Source organism: Phlebotomus papatasi, chromosome 1, assembly GCF_024763615.1.
Source record: "Phlebotomus papatasi isolate M1 chromosome 1, Ppap_2.1, whole genome shotgun sequence".
Lineage (NCBI taxonomy): Eukaryota > Metazoa > Arthropoda > Insecta > Diptera > Psychodidae > Phlebotomus > Phlebotomus papatasi.
In genome coordinates, this window is record NC_077222.1 from 99,693,500 (window position 1) to 99,717,422 (window position 23,923).

A 23,923-nucleotide genomic window follows, 5' to 3' on the forward strand; every position below is an offset into this window, starting at 1 on the left:
TTCTTTTCTTTTTTTAAAATTCTAAAAAGAAATGAAAAGAAAACTTGAAAATTTTTTGTAAGAACGCATTCTAAGTGGTTGTTGAGAAAAATTTGCCAAGTGTTTTGTGATTTTGGGTGATGAAAGAAAAATTGGTTATTGCAAAAGGGGAAGTGTGAGAGGTGTTGAGGGTCTTAGATGAAGGACCGCCTGGTCCACTGGGTTGACCATTGAGAGCCATACCATATGTTTGGGTATGGGTGTGAGATGGAGACGCCTAGTATCTCATGCCCATCACCTACAAAATGATCTGTTGCCTTATTGTTTGGGTTATCGACAGTGCTTTTTTTATCGGTCAATTTTAGTCCAATTACCCCAAAGGAGAAGCCCCTGTATTTGCATGTGTGTATGATTGCGAGAAAAAAAATACAGCCCCAAAATGAGAGACGAGTTGCAATAAATTGAAATAAATCCACGAATATGTCCATCAATGTGTGCACTGTGAAACGATTATCTTGGGCGGTTTTTCTTGAAGGCTTTTCGCGCTCTTCTCCTCAACAAAAAAAAAAGTGCGCAATGTGTCAAATTGCTCAAATGCAATTGAAGAAATTTTTTCAACCCTGATAACATTTATTTAAATATTTAATTTGTCTGGTGATACACCCATGGCAGAAGTTGTATATTTGAAAATTTTATGTGACGACAGCAGAAATTGTGCATTTTCTTATCTCAAATCCTCCGAAGTGCGTTTCGATTGCAATTGCAATTTCTCGGAGCGATTCTTCTTTCTTTTTTTTTAGTCGTTGCCTTCCTGCCTCGACTTGGTGGGACGCGGTTTATTTTTTTCGTGTAATGCCTCCATCTCAAATATACATTTATATAGAAGTCGTATCATTTGATAAATTTTTCACAATTGCTCTCATTGCAATTTCATATCTAATTACAACACCATGTATATGTTCTCTTGTGATATGTGCGAAAAGTAAATTGCAGTGTGTCCCAATACAGATGCACTTCCTTTAGCAAAATAATGACAATTCACATAAAGTGGTTAATTTTTTAAAATACCTGATTAGTTTCGCGCAGAAGCTCGACGGTGATAGGTTTACATATAGTGAAGAGATCCATCATAATAAAAAATATGGAATAATTGTTCTGCCAGTTTAGTGGAAAAATTATTACTGTTCGCGATCATACGTCTCTCTTTTTTTCTTCCCCAACAAGTTTTTTTTTTCACAATCAACCATATATGAAAATACAGGAAATCTTGATGGGAAAATGAAGGAGGGAAAACTTAATTGATAAAAGAAGTAAAAATCTTTAAAATTGTTATCAGTGCGTGAACGAAATAAAAGTTGAAGTTTGCGGTGGTGATCGCTGAGAGATCTCTTCAGCAATTAATGCAAAAAAAATATAATAATACTTAATGCGAAGGCGAAAAAAATAAGAGAATCGCATAAGAAGCTTGTACAAATTATATATTCACTGTATTTACACAAGAGAAGGAGGAATATCCAGCACAAAAATTGTGAACGTTGCAGCGCAGTTGTGATCGAGTAAGACAGCCCAAGATCGATCGGTCGATTCTCGATCAATATCAACAGAAATTGCAGCAGCACCAACGGCGGCTCTCAAGCCAACGACGAACGACGGCGATTAATTCCAAGTGCCCAAGGTTTACCAGTTCATGGATATCCATGACGTGCAACGTATGTTTACTTTTGCATTCTATCAATGTTCATGAATATGATCGTCTCTCGATCGAAAATTGCATTCCCCAATTCACTTACCATTAGCTCAAATATCAAATAACTACAAATTGCAAGTTAGATTTATCGACACTAAACTTGATAAAAAGGAGTTGATACACTTAATACAGAAGAAAAATCTCTCCATTTGGTTTCTGTGGTCAATTATAGCGATTTTTTACTTTAAATTTTCAATCAATCCTTATTAATATTTCATAGAGACATACTTCATTTCTCAAGAGTCACATTCTCAACATCGAGATCATTCACTGAATCACTGCTAGATTGTTGATGTCTTTTAAAGGCATTTTTTTTTGTGAGCATATCAGTTGCTAATTTCACAGATATTGTATTCCTTGGACACGATATCTACCGGCCTATGCTCACAAAATTACAACACTTGAAAAAATTTATGTAGGGAGAGCTGGGGCTGCTTTCACGAGTGGGGCTACATTGATAGGGGAGAGTGAGGCTACTTTGAGCTGTGGGGCTAGATTGTTATACAACTTTTCCGCATATTTCTAAATGAAGTTGGACCTTACAATTATTTTATTTGGATCCACAATTACTTTGTGTATACAAATTACATCATGCTAACTGTGTTATCACACTTGTACATTGAAATTTTAATATGATTCACATTAATTGTCGCTGGTGAGAGTCCAAATGTGTAATTTGTGTGTTTGAATCATTTTATATTCAAAATTTGATCAATTTGTTGATAAAAAGGTAGACTTGGCCCGCAAAATTTGATATAAATTGATTTATATCAAAAAAAATTAATGCGATTTTCTCTTTAATTTTTTATTGTGAAAAATATTTATGCTTAAGGTAGATTTAAACTTATTTTTGAAGGCCAAGTCCACTTCTTTATCAATAAATAGAAAAACCCCAAATATTAAGTGACTCAAGGACACAAATAATATATTTGGACGCTCACAAGCGACAATTAATGTGAACCACATTAAAATTTTAATGTGCAAGTGTGATAACGCCGCAAAACCTATTTTCCATTAGAAATATATGAAAAAATCGTATAACAATGTAGCCCCACAGCTCAAAGTAGCCCCACCTCCCCCTATACGATTTTTTATTATATTTCTTAAGGAAGTTAGGCCTCCATTACATTACGTTACAGCCCAGTTTCCTTTAGAAATATTTACATGAAAAAATCGCATATCATTGCAGGCCCATTGCTTAAAGTAACCCCATCTCCCCTATTTACGCTTAGGGAATTGCCTAATTAAGAACCTACCTCACAAGGGTTTTTTGATTTATCTGGAACACAAAGAATCAAATAAGATCGTGACATAAGATAGAGTAAGTGTGCCAAATTCCGGCTAGCTTGTAATTCTGGCCACATTTTTTGTTCCTCAAATTAATTTTTAGTTATAGAATACTCCAGAGATTATACAATCCAAAAAATAACAAAAAATATCGCTTCCACGAGCAAGATGATCTGAAAAAGGCATTGGAAGAATTCCGGAAGGGCAAGGAACTATGAAAATTAAAGTGGCCGGAATAGGCCACCAATGCTGTGTGTACATTTTTGAATTGAATTGAATTGAATTTTATTGTCATCTCTGTTTTTTTCTTCTGTTTGTTTCAATTTTTTTTTCTCTGTTTTTTATTCATTTTAAAATGTAAAGAATTATTTTAGCGAAAATAAAAGTCTACAAGGTTCCAAGCAACACTCTTTATAAAAAAAGTAACAAAAAAACTCAATTTATATTAAAAATATTACATTTCAAACTTGAGACTTTGGCTCTTGCATGCAACTATGCTGAAATTTGGCGCACAAATCTATAAAAAAATTTAGAACTGTGTTTATTGAGGAATATTCTTTATTTCAAGAATATACAGGGAGATTTAGGAATACTTTGAGCAGTGGAGCTATAGGGAAACCTGGCATATTCAAATATGCCAATATTTAAATATGTCTAATATTTTTAAATCAAATATTAGACTTTAGAAGACGAGACCTATATGAATTCAAGATAAGGTAAAGTACCCTTTAGTCGGCCGGTTTCTCAACTCGGCCAGTGCGACTATTTATTCAATTTACTTAGATTTGTTATAATATGGTCTTACCGATTTAACATTATAAGGTGTATTATATTATATATAACGTAAATCAGTAAAAATTTCATAGAAATTGACTATAAAACGTTAAAAAATTTGTTAAATAATTCGACTGGCCGAGTTGAGGAACCGGCCGACTAGAGGGTACTTTACCTTACTATAGGGAACCTTTTTTTGTGAAAAATACTCGACATAAATTCAAGTAATGTAAACATAGTGTTTCGTGCTACCCCATGTTTACTACTGCCCTAGTCTCTCATATTGATATACCGAAAGTGAGGATAACTTTGTCCCCTGTGGGTGACTTTGACACCCCCCTGTTTGTAAGCTTTTCTTTATTAGAACCTAAGGTTGATCTTTACCGATCCCATCTACCATGTCTGATCGCTAAAGACCATCCTTAAGTTTTAGAAATAAAGAAAAGCTTTACGAAGAGGAGGTGTCAAAGTCACCCATAGGGAACAAAGTCATCGAACCCTTTTAAGATTATTTTCTTCTTTATAACATCTACAAAATTATAGTATTTTTTTAAGATCCAAATCCTTGTTATTGCTCTTTCGGCGAAAATATCAAATCAACATAAATTTAATAGGTTTTCTCACATTGTTGAAAATATGTTCATATTCATATTTGTCTATTTAGGATAATTTATGTTCCTTTCCATGTTTTATTCATACGAAACTGGTTACATGGGTTACATCAACATATATTTATTAGTCTTGTTTTTATTACTATTTCAAGAAGGATGAAATAAACTCATCACATTGTTGAAAATATATCCAAAAATAAAAACAACTCTTTAAAATTATTTTCGATGTTCTTTTTTTTCTAAATCGCTAAATAAAATTAAAGTTTTCATTCACATACTTATTACTGAGTTAATTAGAAAATTAAATAAGAAAATTGATTACATTCTTGAATTTATATCCCAATCTACTTTTGGTTTTTCAAAGTTGTTTTCGATGTTTTTTTTTTCTTTGAAAGTTTGTCAAATTTAAAGAACCTTTTTGTTCAATGTTCATTGCTGTTTCTGATAAAAAGTCAACATAACAATAAGTAAATTGCTCTATTAGTTGAAATTTGCATTAGCCTCATTACTACAACTTCTTTACTTTTCTATGTTTTCTTCACCTAGATTGATTATTCAGAACAAATTTTGAACAAACAACTATTTTATCCAATTAGGCACCGGGTTCACATTAATTCATAGTTGAAATTAATAATTGTAGAGTCTTAACAACAATTTTCGATGTTTTTTTTTCATTAAAAAATCTATCAATTGAATGTAGAGCTACTTTCAAACGCTTCAATAGAATATTATTATGATATGGCAAAACTATATCCTGATAATCAACTAAATGGCATAAATTCAAATTTTCTCTGAAAACATAGATTTTCAATCAGTCAATAACTCTGTTATCATAGGAACTGTAATCTTAAGAAAAAAATATCTATAGAAATACTTAACGCCAATCACGTCAATTTTACTAAAGTATTTTGAATGTAAGATGAAAACATCGAAAAATGTATAGTCAGGTAATTTGAATTTGTAAATAAAGAATTAGGGGAAAATGACCTGCCTTTGAATGTTTGAATATTTGAATATTTCAATGTTTCTCTTATTTCCTAAAGCAAAAATTCAATTTTATAAATTATAGTTAATATTATTAATTATTTTCTAATAACTTCGATTAATAAAATAGAGTGTTTGCTTTGGAAAATACTAGAAAAACTAATAAATATACATAGGCTGCCGAATTCAAAGGCCGACTAATTTTCTCTATCCATGTGTAATTATATATTTAATTGATTCAATGATGTCACCAATTGAATTGAGACTTAATTGTCCCAAAATTTGATTTGGGACAGTTCAATCTCAATCTTGCGCGTCAGTTTAAACGGTTTCACTAAGGCCATTTACACCGCCACATTATATTGAGGGTTTATTGTCCTAAAATCCAATTTTGGGACAACTCTGTATTAATATAAGGCAGCAATATAAACGGTTTCATTAAGGCCATTTACACCGCTGTAATATATTAAGGCTTAATTGTCCCAAAATCTGATCTTGGAATAGTTCAATCTCAATTTAATGCGGTAAAGTAAGTGGCATCATTGAGGCCATTTACACTGCTGCATTATCTGGAGAGCTAATTGTTAATTGTACTAAAATCTGATTTTGGGACAGTTCAATCTCAATCTAAATCGGCAATCTAAAATGTTTCATTGGTGCCAATTGGTGCCATTTACACTGCCGCATTATATTGAGGATTAATTGTCTCAAAATCCGATCTTGGGTTAGTTCAATCTCAATCTAATGCAGCAGACTAAACGGTTTCATTGGTGCCATTTACATCGCCGCATTATATTGAGAGTTAATTGTCCCAAAATCTGATCATGGGATAGTTCAATCTCAATTTAATGCGGCAAACCAAACGGTTTCATTGACGCCATTTACATCGCCTCATCAGATTGAAGCCTAATTGTCTCGAAATCTGATTTTGGGACAGTTCAATCTCAATCTAAATCGGCAATCTAAACGGTTTCATTGAGGCCATTTACACCGCCGCATTATATTGAGGCTTCATTGTCCTAAAATCCGATTTAGGAACAGTTCAATCTCAATCTAATGCGGTGGTGTAAATACCATCAATCTCGTTCTTTAAATAGACACAGGCTGATTCTCAAGAACATTTAGCGTGTAAAATTTGACAGTAAAGACTGTCCCACACTGGTAAAAATAAAAGGGTCAAATTGATCCTTTTCCAAAGGATGGATCATATTTGACTCTTTGAAAGGGTCACCAGGTACCCTTCGAAAGGGTCACGGTTTTGACATCTATTTAATTCCGGAATAAACGAATAAAAAAACAATGAAAAAGTGATCTTTGGTGTTCGCTCAGATGAGAGAAATATGATATCAGTAATAAGTTTACAATAAAACATGATTATTCGTGATAAATGTGCATACTAAATTTCAAGAGATACAAAAGTGAACCTTTCAAAGGGTCAAATACGATCCATCCTTTTGAAAAGGGTCAATTTGACCCTTTTATTTTTACCAGTGCACGCTGAGAGCTTAGAATCATCGATTTTAGAGGTCCTTAGCATAAATTGCCTTAACTTAATCCTTTATTGCTGAATATTACACAGGCCAAATATTCTCAAGAATCAGTCTGAGCTTTCAAGCTTTAGCCAATTAAAAACAAGATGGAACTAAAATATTTTACAATAATAAATATTTATTAAATGTGGATAACATTTACAATACTGTAGATATTTGTTCTAAAAGTTTATGAGTCATGCAAAGAATTGTGATAGAGGAATGTTAGTTTAGTTTATATGCGATTGAAAAAATGCTATAATGGCTAACAATAGAATCACAAAAGTTCACGAATTTGATGAGGTTTATTTGAGTTATCTTTCGAAATGCAACAGACACCCTTAGTGCTACATATAGAATATCTTTCAGCGGAAAGTTTGTAGAATTTCTGACGGTGTGTCTGTGGTTCCATGGTAGTTTTGAATATTGGGGGTGGCAAAAGGCAGAAGAGTGAACATATTTCAACCCATCAATCAACAAATGATTTAAATGGTACACTCCCCATTCTCCCTCTTGTATTTTGTATACAATTGCTGTTTGAGAGTAGTTTCAAGTTGAGATTTTGTGAATTCAAATGAGAAAAGCGGACGAGATAGTGAGTGTATGGTGACACTTGTTGCTTGACGCCCATATATATATATATATATATAGTGTTCCTAGGTAAATACACCACACTCGTATATATACTTCATGTGCACTATATATAGGAGAGAGATATTATTGTGATGTTGAAGCTTCCACACTGTATTTTCCAGGATGTAGAGTAACTTTGCTATTACTATCGCCACAGTCAAATGGAAAAGCCTTCTCTCGCAAGTTTTCCCTATTTTGGGGCTTGCCATATCACCGCACGAAAATTTCATTGGTAAAATACCAAACCCAACCCCCTGTCCCTCCTGTAGAGCCACATTCAGTCTCACGTTGATGGTTTCTACACGTGGAAAAAAATTGTTTTCCAGGTGACAGAGAGAACAACTTTTGAGCATACGTAAATTTAAATAGTCGTTCTATAAATATAATTCTGAAAGTTGCTCCTACTAAAGCTTCCGTCATCAAACAACTTCAAACAGATATTTTCTCAGACAAAAGTTGAAATTATTATATGTGTATTTAGAAAATCCTACAAGTGCTCTCAACTACTCACTAAACACATTTCCTTTACATCAAAACTGTTATCCTTTGGTATTTTGAATTATTTGGAAAATGTAGATTTGGTGACCTAATGCTACTTTACTTACACTAAAATTGTATAAAATTCATCAGAACTGCTTATTCTTCCTGAGGAAAAATTATAAGCTTTTCGAGATATTTTTATGAAACACGAGAAAAAAGTCTTACAAGGAATTATCCACTTTTTAGTGCATTAGAAACTTGATATCTATTGGAAAATATTTATACTTTGAGGGAAAACATGTCACTAGTGTTCTAAAAGAGACAGTTTTCAGTGAATGTTTGCAAAAAGAATGAGCTATCCTTGTAAAATTTAATCTCACAAATTAAAAGATACTAGCCTCAAACCTCACCCAAGAAGCAAAATAGCTGCCTTATAGAACCAAGTATTAAACAAGTCTTTTAGTGCACTTTTAAAAGACTTTAAGTGCAAATTTTCTGTTGAAATTTCTATAGAAGCTCTTAAGATCCTTATGAGTGCGCCACTTTACTTATAGTAATCTCAGTGATGGAACCAAGAACGTTATAAGTAAATAAAAAGATTTTTTGTTCTATCGTGCCTTACTTAAGCAATTCTATAAGACTATATTAAGAAAAAATTGTTTCTTGGGCAACCTCTTGAGGATAACAAGGAATCTAATCAACTAATTCCTGAAAATTTATTATTTCTGTTATATTGAAAATCAGAAAAGGTTAAAGTTAAAAGTAAGAAATTGTTCTTTGATGTTTGTAAATTCCTTTTAGGAACTTACGAAATACTCGTAAATCACATAACCCACAAAAAGTTCGCAAAAGTTGATACTTTTTCACAAACATTGTTTGTAACATGGTCAGTTGACGAACATTTTTTTATTCTTTTACAAACACTTGTTCGTATATTTTTATTTGTTTGACAAAACTTTACGAATAAATTACAACATTTTACAAACATTTACGAATACATGTTTGTAAAAGAACAAAAAGGATTGTCAACAGATCATATTACGTACAATGTTTGTGAAAAGAGTACATACATTTACGAATAATTTTACAAAATATTTCTAACTGTGTCATACTTTTATTTACCTTAAAATGTGAAAAAAATTAAATTTAAAAATTTTTACATTGCAAAAAATAAGGATACTTAGATGTTTATTGTCAGGAATGTTCTTTACAATATTAAAAAAATATCTTTTTTATATCAAATCATAAAAAAATGTCTTGATATTTGAAAATTCCAACTAAAACTAAATGATTTAAAGACATGGTTAATAGGGGAGGATGGGGCACTTTCATCCCTAAATTGCAAAATGAAACTTGAGACCATTTCGTAAAATGGTGATAAATAGAAGTAAAACTTTGTATATTCTATGAGTTACAGTTGGGTTTGGGGTAAATAAAAATAATAACAATAATCTTTTAGTTTCATTCGTCTATTGTGGAGAAGATGATTTCATTAAATGGTAGAATGCGTGAAAGTCCCCCGTTGCGGGGCAATTTCACGATAAATATGAGGCCAAATTTTTGAGAAAGATAAAATGTGTTTATTTGAAAGTTTGAAAGTTGAAAGATATAATCGAGCAAGAACTTTATAAAAGAATTTTAACACTAATACATCATGCAGAAACTCATCAACTGAACAATTTTCTTTAATTTTTTATACGAAAGAAATGTCTTTTAGTTCTAAGCTAATTCTGAACAATAATGGATCATTATATAGCCTTAGAATATGACGTCTTTAGTATAACAGTTTTATAATAGTATTTTAAAATGGCATTGAATAAATGAGCAGTAAAAAGTTAAAATTCATCAGTAACAAAAAAATTTGAAACAGTGAAATTATCGTCCAAATTTTGGCATAGGGAAAATAAAGGGCTTTTCACTCTATATGGAACAATTTTAAATGTTAAATATGTAAATTAGGCCCATTTTTGTAAAGATTTAAGTTTTTTATTGACCATAATTAGATATTTTACTGCTCATTTTTAATATTTTACTGCCCGTTTAGAATTTTTTACTGATCGTTTGTTTTTTGCCTTTTAAAATCTTGAATTTTCATAATACTACAAAAAAATTATAATATCTTATTAAAAACATTCTGAAAAATATTATAACAGTTAAATTTAGAGTTTTTAAGCACTTAGAAACCACTGAAAAATTATATTTTTATTTTATTATTTTTTTTTGTTAATGAGCTTTTAGCTACTTCTCAAAATTTCCAATGTTATCGACAAAAACAGCTACAAAACGTTTTCAGTGATTGTTTTAAGGTCATTTTGATTTAAAAACTAAATTATTGAACACAGGAAACTACTACGTGTGCTTGCATGAAACTGCCCCTCACGCACTTTCGGAACTCAAATCAAAATTGTCAGAACCGTCTTAGAATTTATTGAACGCTAAATGCCTTATAATAATCATAAAACGACTAGTAAATTAATATAATTTTGTTACGATTGATAAGTGCAATGATTCAGAAATTGTTGAAATACGCTATTACAAAAAGTTTCATTTTGATGTAGTTTTATAAAATCAATTACAGAATTGAAACGAGAAACGTCACGAAATTAATTATTTTTGAACATGAGTTCAGTTATCACTTCAGTAACATAGAGGTTTTAATTCATTCCTTTCAAAGAGATAGGAAGAATATGCAAAAATTGAAAGTGCCCCGTCGTTAAACTACCCCACCCTCCTTTAGAAACTGAAAGTTCCTATTTAAGAATTTCTTATTTTTCTATGTAAGAAACTACCTGCCTGGAAGGTCCGGGATGTAGAAAAATAATGTACTAAAATGTAGTTTATCTTTAAAAGAGACTGTGGCTTGAAATTTTTATTATAGATAGCCTTCATGAACCTTCTTAAACTTACACAGTTTCAAGGAATTCGAGGAAGGATTATGTAAAATAAAAAATAATGAAATTTTGAGCCGTATTTTTTTGAATATTTGGCTTATAGAAAATATCAATACTGATTAGCTCAATTTAAGCATATTTCTCGTTAAGATAGAGAAAAATTATCTTCGACAAAGTTGTCAAAGTCGACAAATATGTCTAGGGTCGAATGAAAACCTCTCCGACAGGGAACCCCTATTGGAACTTTTATCAAAATGTTCAAATTTATTTAATGTATCTAATAAAATGTAAGTAATATGGCGTTTTTTCATTAATCTGCGTTTTTCGATAAGGATAATTGTTCAAATTTCGTATTTCAAATAGTACAGAGTAGGGTGTCAATAGGTCCTGACACGAGTTCTTAAAGTGTCAATAGGTGTTCCTTTCACCCTATTTGATCTTTTTAACGTTTGCGAGAGTAAAACGTCACAAATTATCTGATGACTGACAAAATTTGTCCCAGCAATTTTGAGAATCTCCACAAAATCGACGTTTAGAAAATTATTCGAAAATCTCATTTCTTTCTAGATAGTGAAAATAATCTCCTGCAATATTGTAGAGCAGTAAACTTCCTTTAAGAATATGCTCATTGTAAAACGTTTAAGTTTTCTCAGAGCTCGTGATAGAATTAAATATGTATTTTTGACAAGTTTGCCCCAGTCTCCGCTACGTTCCCTTCTAACGTTCACCTTAGAATGATGTGAATATTCTTACACTTCACTTACACATTTCTATTAAATATTAGTTAGCTTATTATCAATTATTGATATTTACGTGATAATCTTGTGTAAGTCTCTTAGGAAAAGTACCGTAGATGCTAGTGACTTTGTCTCCCTCTTGTTCATAAACTTTTCTTTAATTTTAATGTGTATATGAATGGTCTTCACAGACATGATAGATCGGATCGGTGAAGACCATTCTTTTACGTACTAGATTAATAAAAGGCTTACGAACAGGAAGAAGGGAAAGTTAACTACATCTACGGCAAAGGAAACTATCGTTATTCGAAGGTATGAACACTCAAAAGGAGAGTACTTTCCCCTACTGCCGAATTTCTTTACGGACCCAAGTAAAATTTTACGAAAAATTACAGATTTTTCGGTATAACTTCACAGAAAAAAATATTTTGTAGAAATGTTCGTAAATGTTTGTGAATTCCTATGGAGGAGTTACAAAATGCTCGTGAATCGTATAACCCACAAACAAGTTCGTAAAATTTTGTACATTTTTCACAAACATTGTTCGTAACATGATCACTTGACGAGCTTTTTTGTACTTTTACAAACATTTGTTCGTAAATGTTTGTAAACACACAAAAATGTTCGTAAAATTTTGTCATTTGTTCGTAAATGTTTGTTTTCCTGTCGAACATTTTACGAACATTTACAAACAAATGACAAAATTTTACGAACATTTTTTGTGTGTTTACAAACGCTTACGAACAAATGTTTGTAAAAGTGCAAAAAATGTGCGTGAAATAATCATGTTACGAACAATTTTTGTGAAAAATTACAAAATTTTACGAACTTGTTTGTGGGTTATAGGATTCACGAGCATTTTGTAAGTCTGCCATAGGATTTCACAAACATTTACGAAAAATTTTACAAAATATTTTTTGTCTGTGTTCTGTCTATATATCCGGCAAAAAATCTACAATTTGTTTAACGAGAGGTTAAAGGCGTAACTTTTTAATTGACAGTTCTATGTTCTATAACAACGTGTACGTTTCAAAAAACCGATCACAGTGATTGATCGCGATTAGCCGATCTGCCAATTCAGTCGCTGCCGATTCATTCACTAACCGGACATGCCTATCCCCTGGTTAGCAAATGTTACATATATTTTGATGTATCAAACTTTATACAAATATACCGTTTAAGCGTAAAGATAAAACTGCTCAACATCTTAGTTCTTGTACCTGAGAACCCAATCATCATCTTCATTTTTTAAATTTCTCATCGACCGGACGTTAGAGTGCTCTTAAACACGGTTGTTTGCTGCGAATAAGAACCTGTTTAAAGCTCTTCCTATTCGATATGATATAATTTTGATCGTAAAAGCTCTCTCTCGCACATTTTAATTCTAGCCGTAAAATTCTTAACTTTTCCTCATGGGCTCTACTATACTCAACTTTACTGTCACATTAAGTTGAAATTTCTCTTTCAAAGAGTGCATTGTAAAATCACCACTTAACTTTAATAAAATTGCTTCGTGACCAGTTGCATAGTAAAATCGGAGCAAATTGATGGGAGAACAATTAAAATTTTTCCTGTCAATGTTTTTTTTTTGTTGTTGTCTTTTAGGGTTAGAAAATCTGTACATTGAAATTGAATGATTATTTTTGTTAGTTGTAAGGACAATTAGAAAATCTGGTTTGTTCATGTGGAAAAAAAAGAATTATTAATTTCTTTGTGTATTTACGTGTGTGCATGAGGAACAGATAATCACATAGCTGCAACAACCGTCACCTTAACACTGGCCATTTGGCTTGACATGAGATGCAAAAAGGTGCACTCAAGTTGAATAAATTGCCCATACACGGCCATCAAACATCACTAAATTCCAACTATTCTCTAATTAGACTTTTATAAATAATTTTTCAATTGATGGTGGATTTTTTTCTTATGTACATAGTCACATTTTCCAGTGAAAAAGCCAAGAATTATATGAACAAAATAGTGAATCAAAATGTACCTAGAATTAAATCAACTCCTATGTACACCTTTTTATTAATTATTCTAGCTAAAGTCGAGGTGGTATTATTGGTAATTTTCCAAGTTCACCTTGTTTGTCTTGAATTAGCATAAAATTGTTATTTTTTTTTGCATTATTTCACATATCGCGATTAGAGATACAAAATAAAGTAAAACAATAAAAAGTGCAATTTTTTCATTGGAAAAAAATATTTATAAAGGAAAAATTGAGGTGGAAAAATAGCACAAGAACTGAAAGATATTAACATATGTAGATGTAATGTTTATTTCTGGATTTAATCCACATATCCCTCTCCTCGTACCATCGCGCGTCTTTGCCTCACCGTCAAATCATAATGCAATTTTATTTAGTGCGAGTCATGAAAATTATGTAGATAAAACGTGAAGAAGATGAACGTGTACACCGGAGTTTTTGTTTTATATTAACAATTTCAGCCTTCATAATTTATTTAATTCAATTCCATAAATGCGTAAAAGTGCACAGCGGTAGCAGACGCAAATATCACACATATCCATACATTGAAAATAAATATATGTGAACATAATGAAGGTATGATATTGTTGGAAAAAAAAGGGGAGTCATCCGAATGCACAACATCTTTTATGCTTACGCATTTGTTATGGGGGGGAAACGCACAATTATACACCAAAGTAACGTGTTTTTTTTTATAATTTTCCATATATTTTCAAACAATTTTTAATCGTCATTTTACCTGTGCGAATTCAGAAATTAGTTAAATGGAAAAATTATGAATTATGTATTCCAGATACATTGTAATACAGTTTTCAATTGAGAAATATTTTCAGAATAGAGATGAGTATTGTTGGGAGGAAGAGAAGAAAAAAAACAGAGAAACAGTTTAAATCGAATACACGTAATTAACTCGGGATATTGTCTGTTTAAATGCTATACATTTAAGACAAGATATTGAATTTGCATAAAAATACAAATTTTACCTAATTATTTTTTTTTTCATTTTTTTTTCATGGGAAATATCTGCTCTTCTGCACCAGCACCAATTAATGTGCAGTTTTTTTTCGACTCTCTGAAGTATCTCTGAAGTACAATTTTTTTGCAGCCAGAAACAAGACCCAAAGTCTTTTTCGCGTGACCATAGTTATTACCAAGAATCTATTTAATGTGAATGGTCGCTCCAGAGCACCATGAAAATTAAAAGCATTTTCTTTGTGAGGTGCTCGTAAAAATTGATGGAGCTGCACAAAAATGTTGCAGAGCTTTTGACTTGAAAATAAATTAGGGTTAATTTTCACTTCGTTTCAAGTGCACCGGGTGTATTTTTTTTTCGAGGAAACTTCCCCCAATTCCTATTCCGTCGTAGATAATTTATTATATTCGGATGTGGTCAGAGGAATTTTCTCTGTAACACACCTTCTTCTATTTGTGGGTAAATTAAATAACTCACGTTCCACACACCCTTGTGTTTTTCATTGGGAAAACTCGCGTGATCTCATTGCACGGTGACTTTAAATTGGTTAATTATCGGGGAATTTGACTTTCTTAATCATTCTTAAATCTTCAAGTTACGACACATATTGCAAGAGAAGGATTACAGATTTATTTACGTGTGAATTTACGTCCAGTGACAAAGTATTTTATTGAAACTGAAAATTGAAAATAGGTAGAGGAACTGTACCACATTTCAACATAGTCCCAGGGTTCTAGCACTAAAGTCTTTAGTTTAAAATGTAATATTTTTAATACAAATTTTAACTCTTTTTAGGAGAAAGTGCCCATGCTTCGTACGATCCTATGCATCGTAATTACTGAATTTTTCCTATGTTTCTTAATAAATGTGACTCCGAAATGAGCACTTCCCCTTACCACTTTTTCAGGAGTGTTGTTTGAAACCTTGTTGATAGTTAATCATCTTCTCTAAAATAATTCCTTCACTGAGAGAAATCCGAAAAAGTTAAAATAACATTACGGAAATGTTAATAATACCCTGCATTATTGATCCGAAATCGGTGTTACCCTTTTTAGGTGTATTAGGGGTTAAATTAACCCCTTTTCTTGTTAATTTTACCCTTAAAAAGGTGTAAAATTAACATTAAAAAATGTTGATATATTTTTACATCCAAAAAGTGTTAAAGTTATGAGGAAAAAAAGTTAATCGCACCCTCTTTTTTTTCTCAATATTATACATTTTAAAAATAATTAAAATATATCCATTTCTTTGGGTAATATTTCGGTCACTCTGATTCTCGTAGTGCCTTGCCCTTCCGAAATTTTCTAAGATGTTATCGCATGATCTAGTTCATGTACATGACACTACTCTGTTTTTTTTCGCATTATACTGTACTTCTTAAAAAAAATATAAATCCATAGAATTTTGAAAACATATGAAGTGGTCGAAATTACAAGCTGACCGAAATTTGATACAATTGTCCTGGATAGATAAATTTACACGACAAATTGCAAAAAAGTGCAACATTCCAAAAAATGCAGGGACAATAAGAGCTATTCGTTTATTGCGTTCATCGCCGGCTTAGCGTTAATATCTAGCCTAAATAAAGTTAAAAAAAATTTAGATACTTTACCATGATTATCATTGTAAATTTTACATAAACATGTAATCGTGTGTACTGATTTAGGTAATTTATACACATTTTGTCTAAAAACTGTGCAATTTTACACGAAATATGTAAGAAAATGTACGCAATGTTTAATCATTCGCAGTTGATTACACAGTTTGCCTTACACGCCTTACACAAAATTTTAAATTACACATTTTCAGATTACGCGTTTTGTTGAAATACAAACGCATTTGAGTTACTTTACAGTAATAATCGTGGTAAAAAAGCAAAATAACGGTTATCCTTGTAATCTTTTTTTACTGTGTAGGGCAGCTTTGAAACAGGGCCTTTTTCTCCTAATTTTAAATGGAATTGAGCCTTATCATGATGTAATTTTACTTCGCAATTGATTTATTGAGCTAAATTATACCATAACAAGGTCCAGTGTGCTAATTAGAAATTTTGGAGGTGCTCGGTTACCTTGTAAAAAAAATAAAATACCCGTTTTGTTACTTTTTGCCCCAGTCTCCCCTATCCTTCATATAATTTGATCTCTGTCATGATTTTGAACATTCGAGATTTTGGCTGCCTCCGCAATAAATATAGAAATATAACTTTATAATAATAAAACATATATAGTTGTAAGCCTTAAATCTTTAAACAACTGACATTTAAAATACTATTCGTCTTTGCAAAAATAATTTCTTTATTTTAAAGTGTATATAATTCTTTGGGCCGTTAATTTATGATGAATAATTTTTTTTTCTGCAAACTAGTTCTTAGAGATTTAATCCGTTAAAATAAAACGTAATATATTTCTGCAATAATTAAGCGACTTTACAAACTTTAGTATGACCAACTAACTTTAGAATCATTGGCTTATAACTCAAAACAATATTTTTTTAATTTTAAAATATTTGACTTAAATTATCAAACTTAACTTATCTTTCAATTTAAAAATTTATTTTTCTAAATTTAGCAAGGGCGAATGATCGACTAGACCTTAAGAAACACCACAGAACTTGCTTATTAATTTAGATTTCGAGACCTTCAGAAACAGAATTAAACATTCAGTCTCAAACACGTGTAATACTAGCACTAGCACTAGTCCAAGAATATTCCAAGAATACAAAATTTTAAAACAGATATTACAATATATATCAAATTTAAAAGAGGAGTATTGAAATATCAGATTCGGATCTAAGCTTTAGAAATTATGTTTCCGGCAATTTAAAAATAAGATATTAGAGTATTCATTATACCCATTATACTTTAAATTTATCAGCATTTCTATTAAAACGAAAAAAGAGGCCCCATTACTTTAATCGTTTGTTTCAAAAATTTTACTTTTTCTCTTTGTTAAATGCAATTTATATTTAGAGTAAAATGAGATAAATTGAAATCGTTTCTAAATTAGAATTTTGAGATTTCCAGACTGTTTCAGATGGACAAATAGAAAAAAAGACCACGAAGTAGAAAGGGGGAATGTGCGGTACCTTCGGACGACTCAAGCTCAAGAAAACTCAATTTTTTTCTATGTTCTTAATGGACTTGACCCATGGCTCTTTTCAGGAATTTTAAAAAAAAAATTATTAAGGCATTGGACTAACTATTAAAATATTATATAATATTAGAATGAGTCAAACTCGTTAAAAACACAATGAGAAAAATAAATTGTTCGAAGCTTGAATCGTCCAAAGGTAGTATATACGCTTGGCCCTAAGCCCTACAGTTCTTCGGGTTCTTCGTGTTTTTTTTTTTATCTCTTACCCTTCTCAAACAGTGAGAAAATCTCAAATTTGTAATTTAGAAACTGTTCCAAATTTCCTGTCCTACAATGATATTTTCATAGAAATGAAAACCATGCGAGATGCGCTTGTAGAAGAAGGCTTTTAGGTTTCGCACACACTCTGGCTTTAAACGCTTCATATTTTTCCCATATTCCTTTAATGTAGAATATGTGCGAAGTCTGAAAGACTTTTTCTACATATTAGAGCGATATAATGAAAGTTTATTTAGTGTTTAGATTCTTAGCCTAAAAGATTTTTAAAAATAGAATTTTTAGAAATAGAATTCCAAAATAGAATGATAACGTAACCCATTTGCAATCCTAAGTGCTCAAAATGACGTGTTATTTCTAAGCGTTTCGTAGAAAAAATTTACTAAATTTAAATAGTTTTCTAAATTCAAATTCCTTTAACACATTTTTCTCATTTCGATTAATTCTATTGATCGAAAATACAATTTTTAAAAAGCTCTTGTAAAGTTTAAAATTAGGATTTTCTATCCTGTTCAAACAATCAAATGTTGCTAATAGGAAATAGTAATAATTCCTAGATATATTCTGCATTTACGTAATTGTACAGTTAATTCTCTTTCGTAAATTATGCATCTATTTGATATACGGGATAATTTAATATTCCTGCATAAAGTTGAATTGCACCAAAGTGTCCTTCGAACCATCAGTCGATTGCATCTAAAATTTATATTTTAATAGTAACTTAAAATTCTAAAATTAAATATTTGATGAAGGTTCCAGGAAAAAAAACTATCGTTGTGGTTTAGGTAGTTTGAAGTGAGAACACCATAAATGTTTATACATCGTGAAAACAGATGAAAGAGTGCCAAGGAAAAATAATATATGCATAACTGTAACTGGTTGGAAAAATTTTTTTTTTCATAAAAACGCATCTTTTTCCCATATTTTTTTCAATAGGTTTTAATTCAATAGAGAAGGAAATTTTATTAATACTAGAGTTCAAGCGTCAATTGATTTCCTCAAAAGTGGCTATGAATGTTTGTATTTGGAAAAAACTATTGCAATTAATATTTTTATTGTTAATGCAAATTATTGGTATTGTATTCTGTAGTTTAGAGACTTCTAGTTTTCTATTGCTTGGAAACAAATTGAATTTAATTGTTACCATTTTCTGTTTTACCATTTCCCACATTTATAAATATCCCAATGTCAAGAATATTGTGTTGTAGAATTGTCCTAAAAATTTTCATACTGTATGGCAATTATGGTTGCATTTGTACCATTTATTATTGTACAGAATTGCACATAAAATTTTTCACATGTTTTTCATTAATAGATTATAAGTGTACAAATTGGTTCTGTGCAAAACAGAGAGACATTCAGAGAAAATTGTCTAATGATGGAAAGAAAATGGGAGATTTAGATCAAAATGTCTTTGGTGCAATGACTGCGAGGCATGTCAGAAGAAAGGGCACATCCAAAATTGTTGCATTTTGCCGTTGGATGCATCAAGTGTAGAGAGGAGCATCGCGAGGAGTTCAGCATGAATTTTACTTTCTTTATAATGCTGCCGCAGCATTTCTTTATTCGACAGACTGTCTGTGATGAATTAAGCTACACAAAATTTCATTGTGATAAGAAATTGTGTGCATATTTTCCTTTGTCTCACCCTGAGACATTGATTCCCACACGAGACCATTGACTCCGTGATCGACTGATGACCAATTCACGCATTTCCCCATAAACAATCGCCTCTTTATTCCTCCTCGATATTCACAGTGAATCGCTAACAACGGCATACAGAGTATGCTAAAGTTTTCAATGTGTGGCCAGGCCATTCACCAAAACAACCACTCTAGCACCCGCAAATTCGATAAGCTGCCCGAATTCAATTTTTGGGTTGATTCATTCGCCAATATACACCAAAACACACTCAAACAAACCCAGACGAAGTTTTTTTCTGCCAAAAATTCCGTCTGTTTTCGCGCCTTCCGCTTTGGTAGACTTTTATGCTTGCAGACCATGCATCGTGTCCGCATATGTACACATGGCACGGCGAGTACGCATATTTTACTAACCAGTTTAGCCTGGGTTGCTGCGCGAATTTGGGCAGGTCATGGTTACTATCAATGGGGTAACGACGCGATGAAACCAGACATACACGACTTAGTGTACAAATCCCATCGAACGAGTGAATGTGTCTGTGTTGTTTATCTCCATTGTATGTGTATCCCATATGCTGTATATGGCACCGTTTGTGGTATAATGTATGGCTTTGGTGGCTGATACATGGCAATAATTATGCAAAGTAGTACTAAACATTTTGGCACATTGACTGGTAAGCCTGAAAAGCGGGAAAATCAAGAGTTTTTCTTTCTTACATCAAGTTGATCTTGAAACAACTTTCGCACTTTGTGGATATTTCTATAAATCAAACGTTCACAGGTGGTTTATTTTTTCATTAGAAATTTTAATAGCGTAGCACATAAATCAAAATGATTTTTAAAATCAAAAGTGAAGAAAATTGTAATAATAAGAAATATGAATCATTGGTATTGAGTACATGGGCTTTCTTAATTGGAATATATTTAATTAGTAGCTAGATTATTGATTTCGTGCTAGGAATTTCCTAAATTTCTCTTGATTTATATTTGATCAGATAACTTGTTAGATACATTGTAAGTTGCAAATATTGAGATTTGGATTGTTTGTGCAATATGGGTGAATGGAACAGTAGCTCTTTGTTGCCCGTACGACCTACTCCACAATTGTTAACCCAGTCGACGGTCAAACTAAGTTATCTGTTACTGAGTTTGAATTTGATTACAATGGCTTTCACTATGGTCATATACTGAACATAACCACATATCATCGACGTTTTGATCACTCAACATGAAGAAACAACTCCTAATGAACGATTATGCTCCTTACTTGATTTCCACGAGTGACTCCCTCAAAGAGCTAAAATCTTTGTGCGTATAATGCCTCACCTAACCCCTTGTATACCAAAATCATTAATTTCCTAAGACCCAAAATAGACTTAGACTCATCTTCGAGAATATTTAGCCTTTAAAATTTGACAGTAAAGGATCAGGTAAAGGACATTTATGCAAAAGACCTCTAATCCATGATCATAAAAACTCATTCAGATGATGAAAAAGTGCATAAGAAAAATGTGTATACTTCAAGTATCGTTTTTTTTTCAAAATCCTTGGAATATTAATAAAAACAAGTTTTTTTAAAGAAAGTTTTTAAAAAAAAATTCCTGTAATAACATTATAACAGAAACAGATGAAATTGTTAAGAATTTCATCTAATTTCTAAACCTCGGGTACAAGTATTTCTTTTATATTTTTGTATTCTTCCTTTTAAAATTCCTCTAAGCTTGTATAGGTATTAAAAAAAAACTCAGCATTCGAATCACTTTAGCAACCCCTGTATAGTCAAGTGGTTTTTAGAATTGAAAAAGGGCCTTTATTTCAATACGGATATTTAAACATAATAAAATAAATAATAAAACAATAAATAATTAAAAAAATAAAAAAAAATAAATGGATAATACTAAAATTGTAATAAATTCTTTATTAGAGGAGACTGGGGCAAAAAGTTACAAAACGGATATTTTATTTTTTTACAAGCTACTTCAGCGCTTCAAAAATTTCTAATTAGTGCAGTTTTATAAGAAATTTACCGCTCTACAACTTCGTGAAAGTGATTTTCCTCTATTTGTTAAGGAAATACATTTATCGAGCCAATTTCTAAAAGGTAATTTTGTGATTATTCTCAAAAATGCTGGGGCAAATAGTAACAGGCATGGGGTATTATCATATTTTGAATCGCTTCATTACAGGCTTCCGTAAATTTGAAAAAATATCTAGAGGACATATTTTCATACAAAATTTATTCATCTACATCTTTGTAAAACACCATTTTCTCTGCGAGAAAAGTGAAAAAAACGAGAAAATCGCTTTTCAAGCTATTTTAGTAAAAAACTTCCTATTGCTTCGCTTTTTTGTTACTTTTTGCTCTATACCTTTTGTTACTTTTTACCCCAGGTGGCCATTTTTAATAAAAAGATTTCTGAAGAAAACAACTTTTGTGAAATTCTAAAATAGATAGCGGATTCGTATTCAAAAAACCAAATTATTTAGAAAATATTCACCAGTGCATCGATTTTGGAAAATAATTAGGTAATAATTGTTATCTTCTGCAAGGAAAATATTTCAAAAATAGGACTAAAAATTTCGATATTTTTTATTTTCTATTCTTCAACATTTATTTCGTAATGTTGACAATATTGTTGATATTGTGCTTACACAGAAAAAAATAATTTCATAAATTTGTTTGTATATGTTTGTGAATTCATACTGGGAATGCGAAATGCTCGTAAATCGTATAATCCACAGAAAAGTTAGTATAAGTTTGTATTTTTTCACAAACAATGTTTGTTACATGGTCACTTGACGAGCATTTTCCATTTTGTTACTAACTTTTGTTCGTAAATGTTTGTAAACACACAAATAAAAGTTCGCAAAATTTTATCAATTGTTCTTAAAGTTTTGTCAGACAAACAAATGTTTGTAAAAGAACAAAAAGTACTCGAGAATTTATCATGTTATGAACCAAGTTTGTAAAAAGCCAAAAACTTCACGAACTTTTTTGTAGGTTATACGATTTACGAACATATAACTAAGTAATGTAAAATACGTATAATTAAGAAGAACATTTGTCAAACTAATCAAAAAAATCCTTGAAGGAAAAAAAGGAAAAAAAAATAATCTAAGAAGAAATACTTCTCTGTGTAGATCACAAGAGTCAATGCGTAATTACTTTTTTGGTCATTTATTGTGAATATTGCAATGCTAGTCACCGCGACGTAAGCATTTCGATACTAAAATTACAACCATTTTAATTATTATTTATTATAGAAGAAAAACTACTTTATTCAAAAATGAAAGATGATTTAGACTCTGCAGATTTCTGACATTATAAATTGAAAGCGCCTTTCTCATGATATGAAGTTTAAATTCAAGAATTATTGCTATTACTTTAAAAAAAAAACGTAAGCCCAACTTAGATCACAGAATATACTAAAAATTGTAGTACTATTTATCAACTTTTTGTTAAACAATTTCAAGATTAAATCAGATTCATTGAAGGAATATGGGAAAAATATGAAGTGTTCGAAGTCAGAGTGTGTGCGAATCCTGAAAGCTTTCCCCTACATCTTGTACAAAATATATTGAAATTCTGTGATTAATTTAAAAAAAAAACAATTTCATTCAAAATCCTTATCGCAAACGATCCCCCCTTTCTCAAAGAACTTAAATCTGTGTTTCTCATTAGACAATCAATCTCAAAATATTTTTTGAATTAGAGTGAATTTATTTATATCAAATCAACTTTTTCAAGTTTATAAAACTGCCAAAAACACCTTAAATTTATCTAGATATGTCTCCCTATTTTTTATTGAATTTTTCTATTTAATATTCTGAAACGTTTCCAAAAGTGCAATAAAAAAAGAGATGCTTAAAGAACTTTCGTGCGAAAATCGTGAACTAATACCAAAAAAACTGCTTTTTGATAAATAGCTCTCAAGCACATTTCTCGCATATGCACTTCAATACGAACGAAGATGGAAACGCAACGACGGTAAATGATTATGTAAACATATACAGGAACTATATAGTGGAGTTTCTATTCATTTATGAAAGGTAGCACCATGAACTTTTCGCATATACAATTGCATACTTTTGCCAGTGGTACAAACATGCTATAATGAAGTCGAGCGTGGAAGGTGCAGCATAAAATGACGTTTGTGTGATAATTTTGCGTAACTCTCCTTAACTAATTTGAAAGAGCTTTATACTTTGGGGCGGTTGGAGATGCAGAAACATCCTTGATTGCCACCCTCTGTTACACAAGGATTTGCAAGAACGGAGTCAACAGAGTTATATGGGA

General features: G+C 31.3%; 1 protein-coding gene across 4 annotated transcripts in view; it reads left to right on the forward strand.

Annotated features, from left to right (window-relative positions):
* Positions 1 to 23,923, forward strand: part of LOC129810036 (mushroom body large-type Kenyon cell-specific protein 1) — a 143,570-nt gene that overhangs the window by 65,173 nt on the left and 54,474 nt on the right. The window contains exon 2 of one of the 4 annotated variants that reach the window (XM_055860267.1): positions 1,241 to 1,688. The exons of 1 other annotated variant lie outside the window; for it this stretch is intronic. In XM_055860267.1, the coding sequence (XP_055716242.1) occupies positions 1,667 to 1,688 (22 nt within the window). In that variant the 5' untranslated portion in view covers positions 1,241 to 1,666. The remainder of the gene's footprint in view (positions 1 to 1,240; positions 1,689 to 23,923) is intronic. 2 more of the 4 variants (XM_055860268.1, XM_055860269.1) reach the window with 2 other exon arrangements.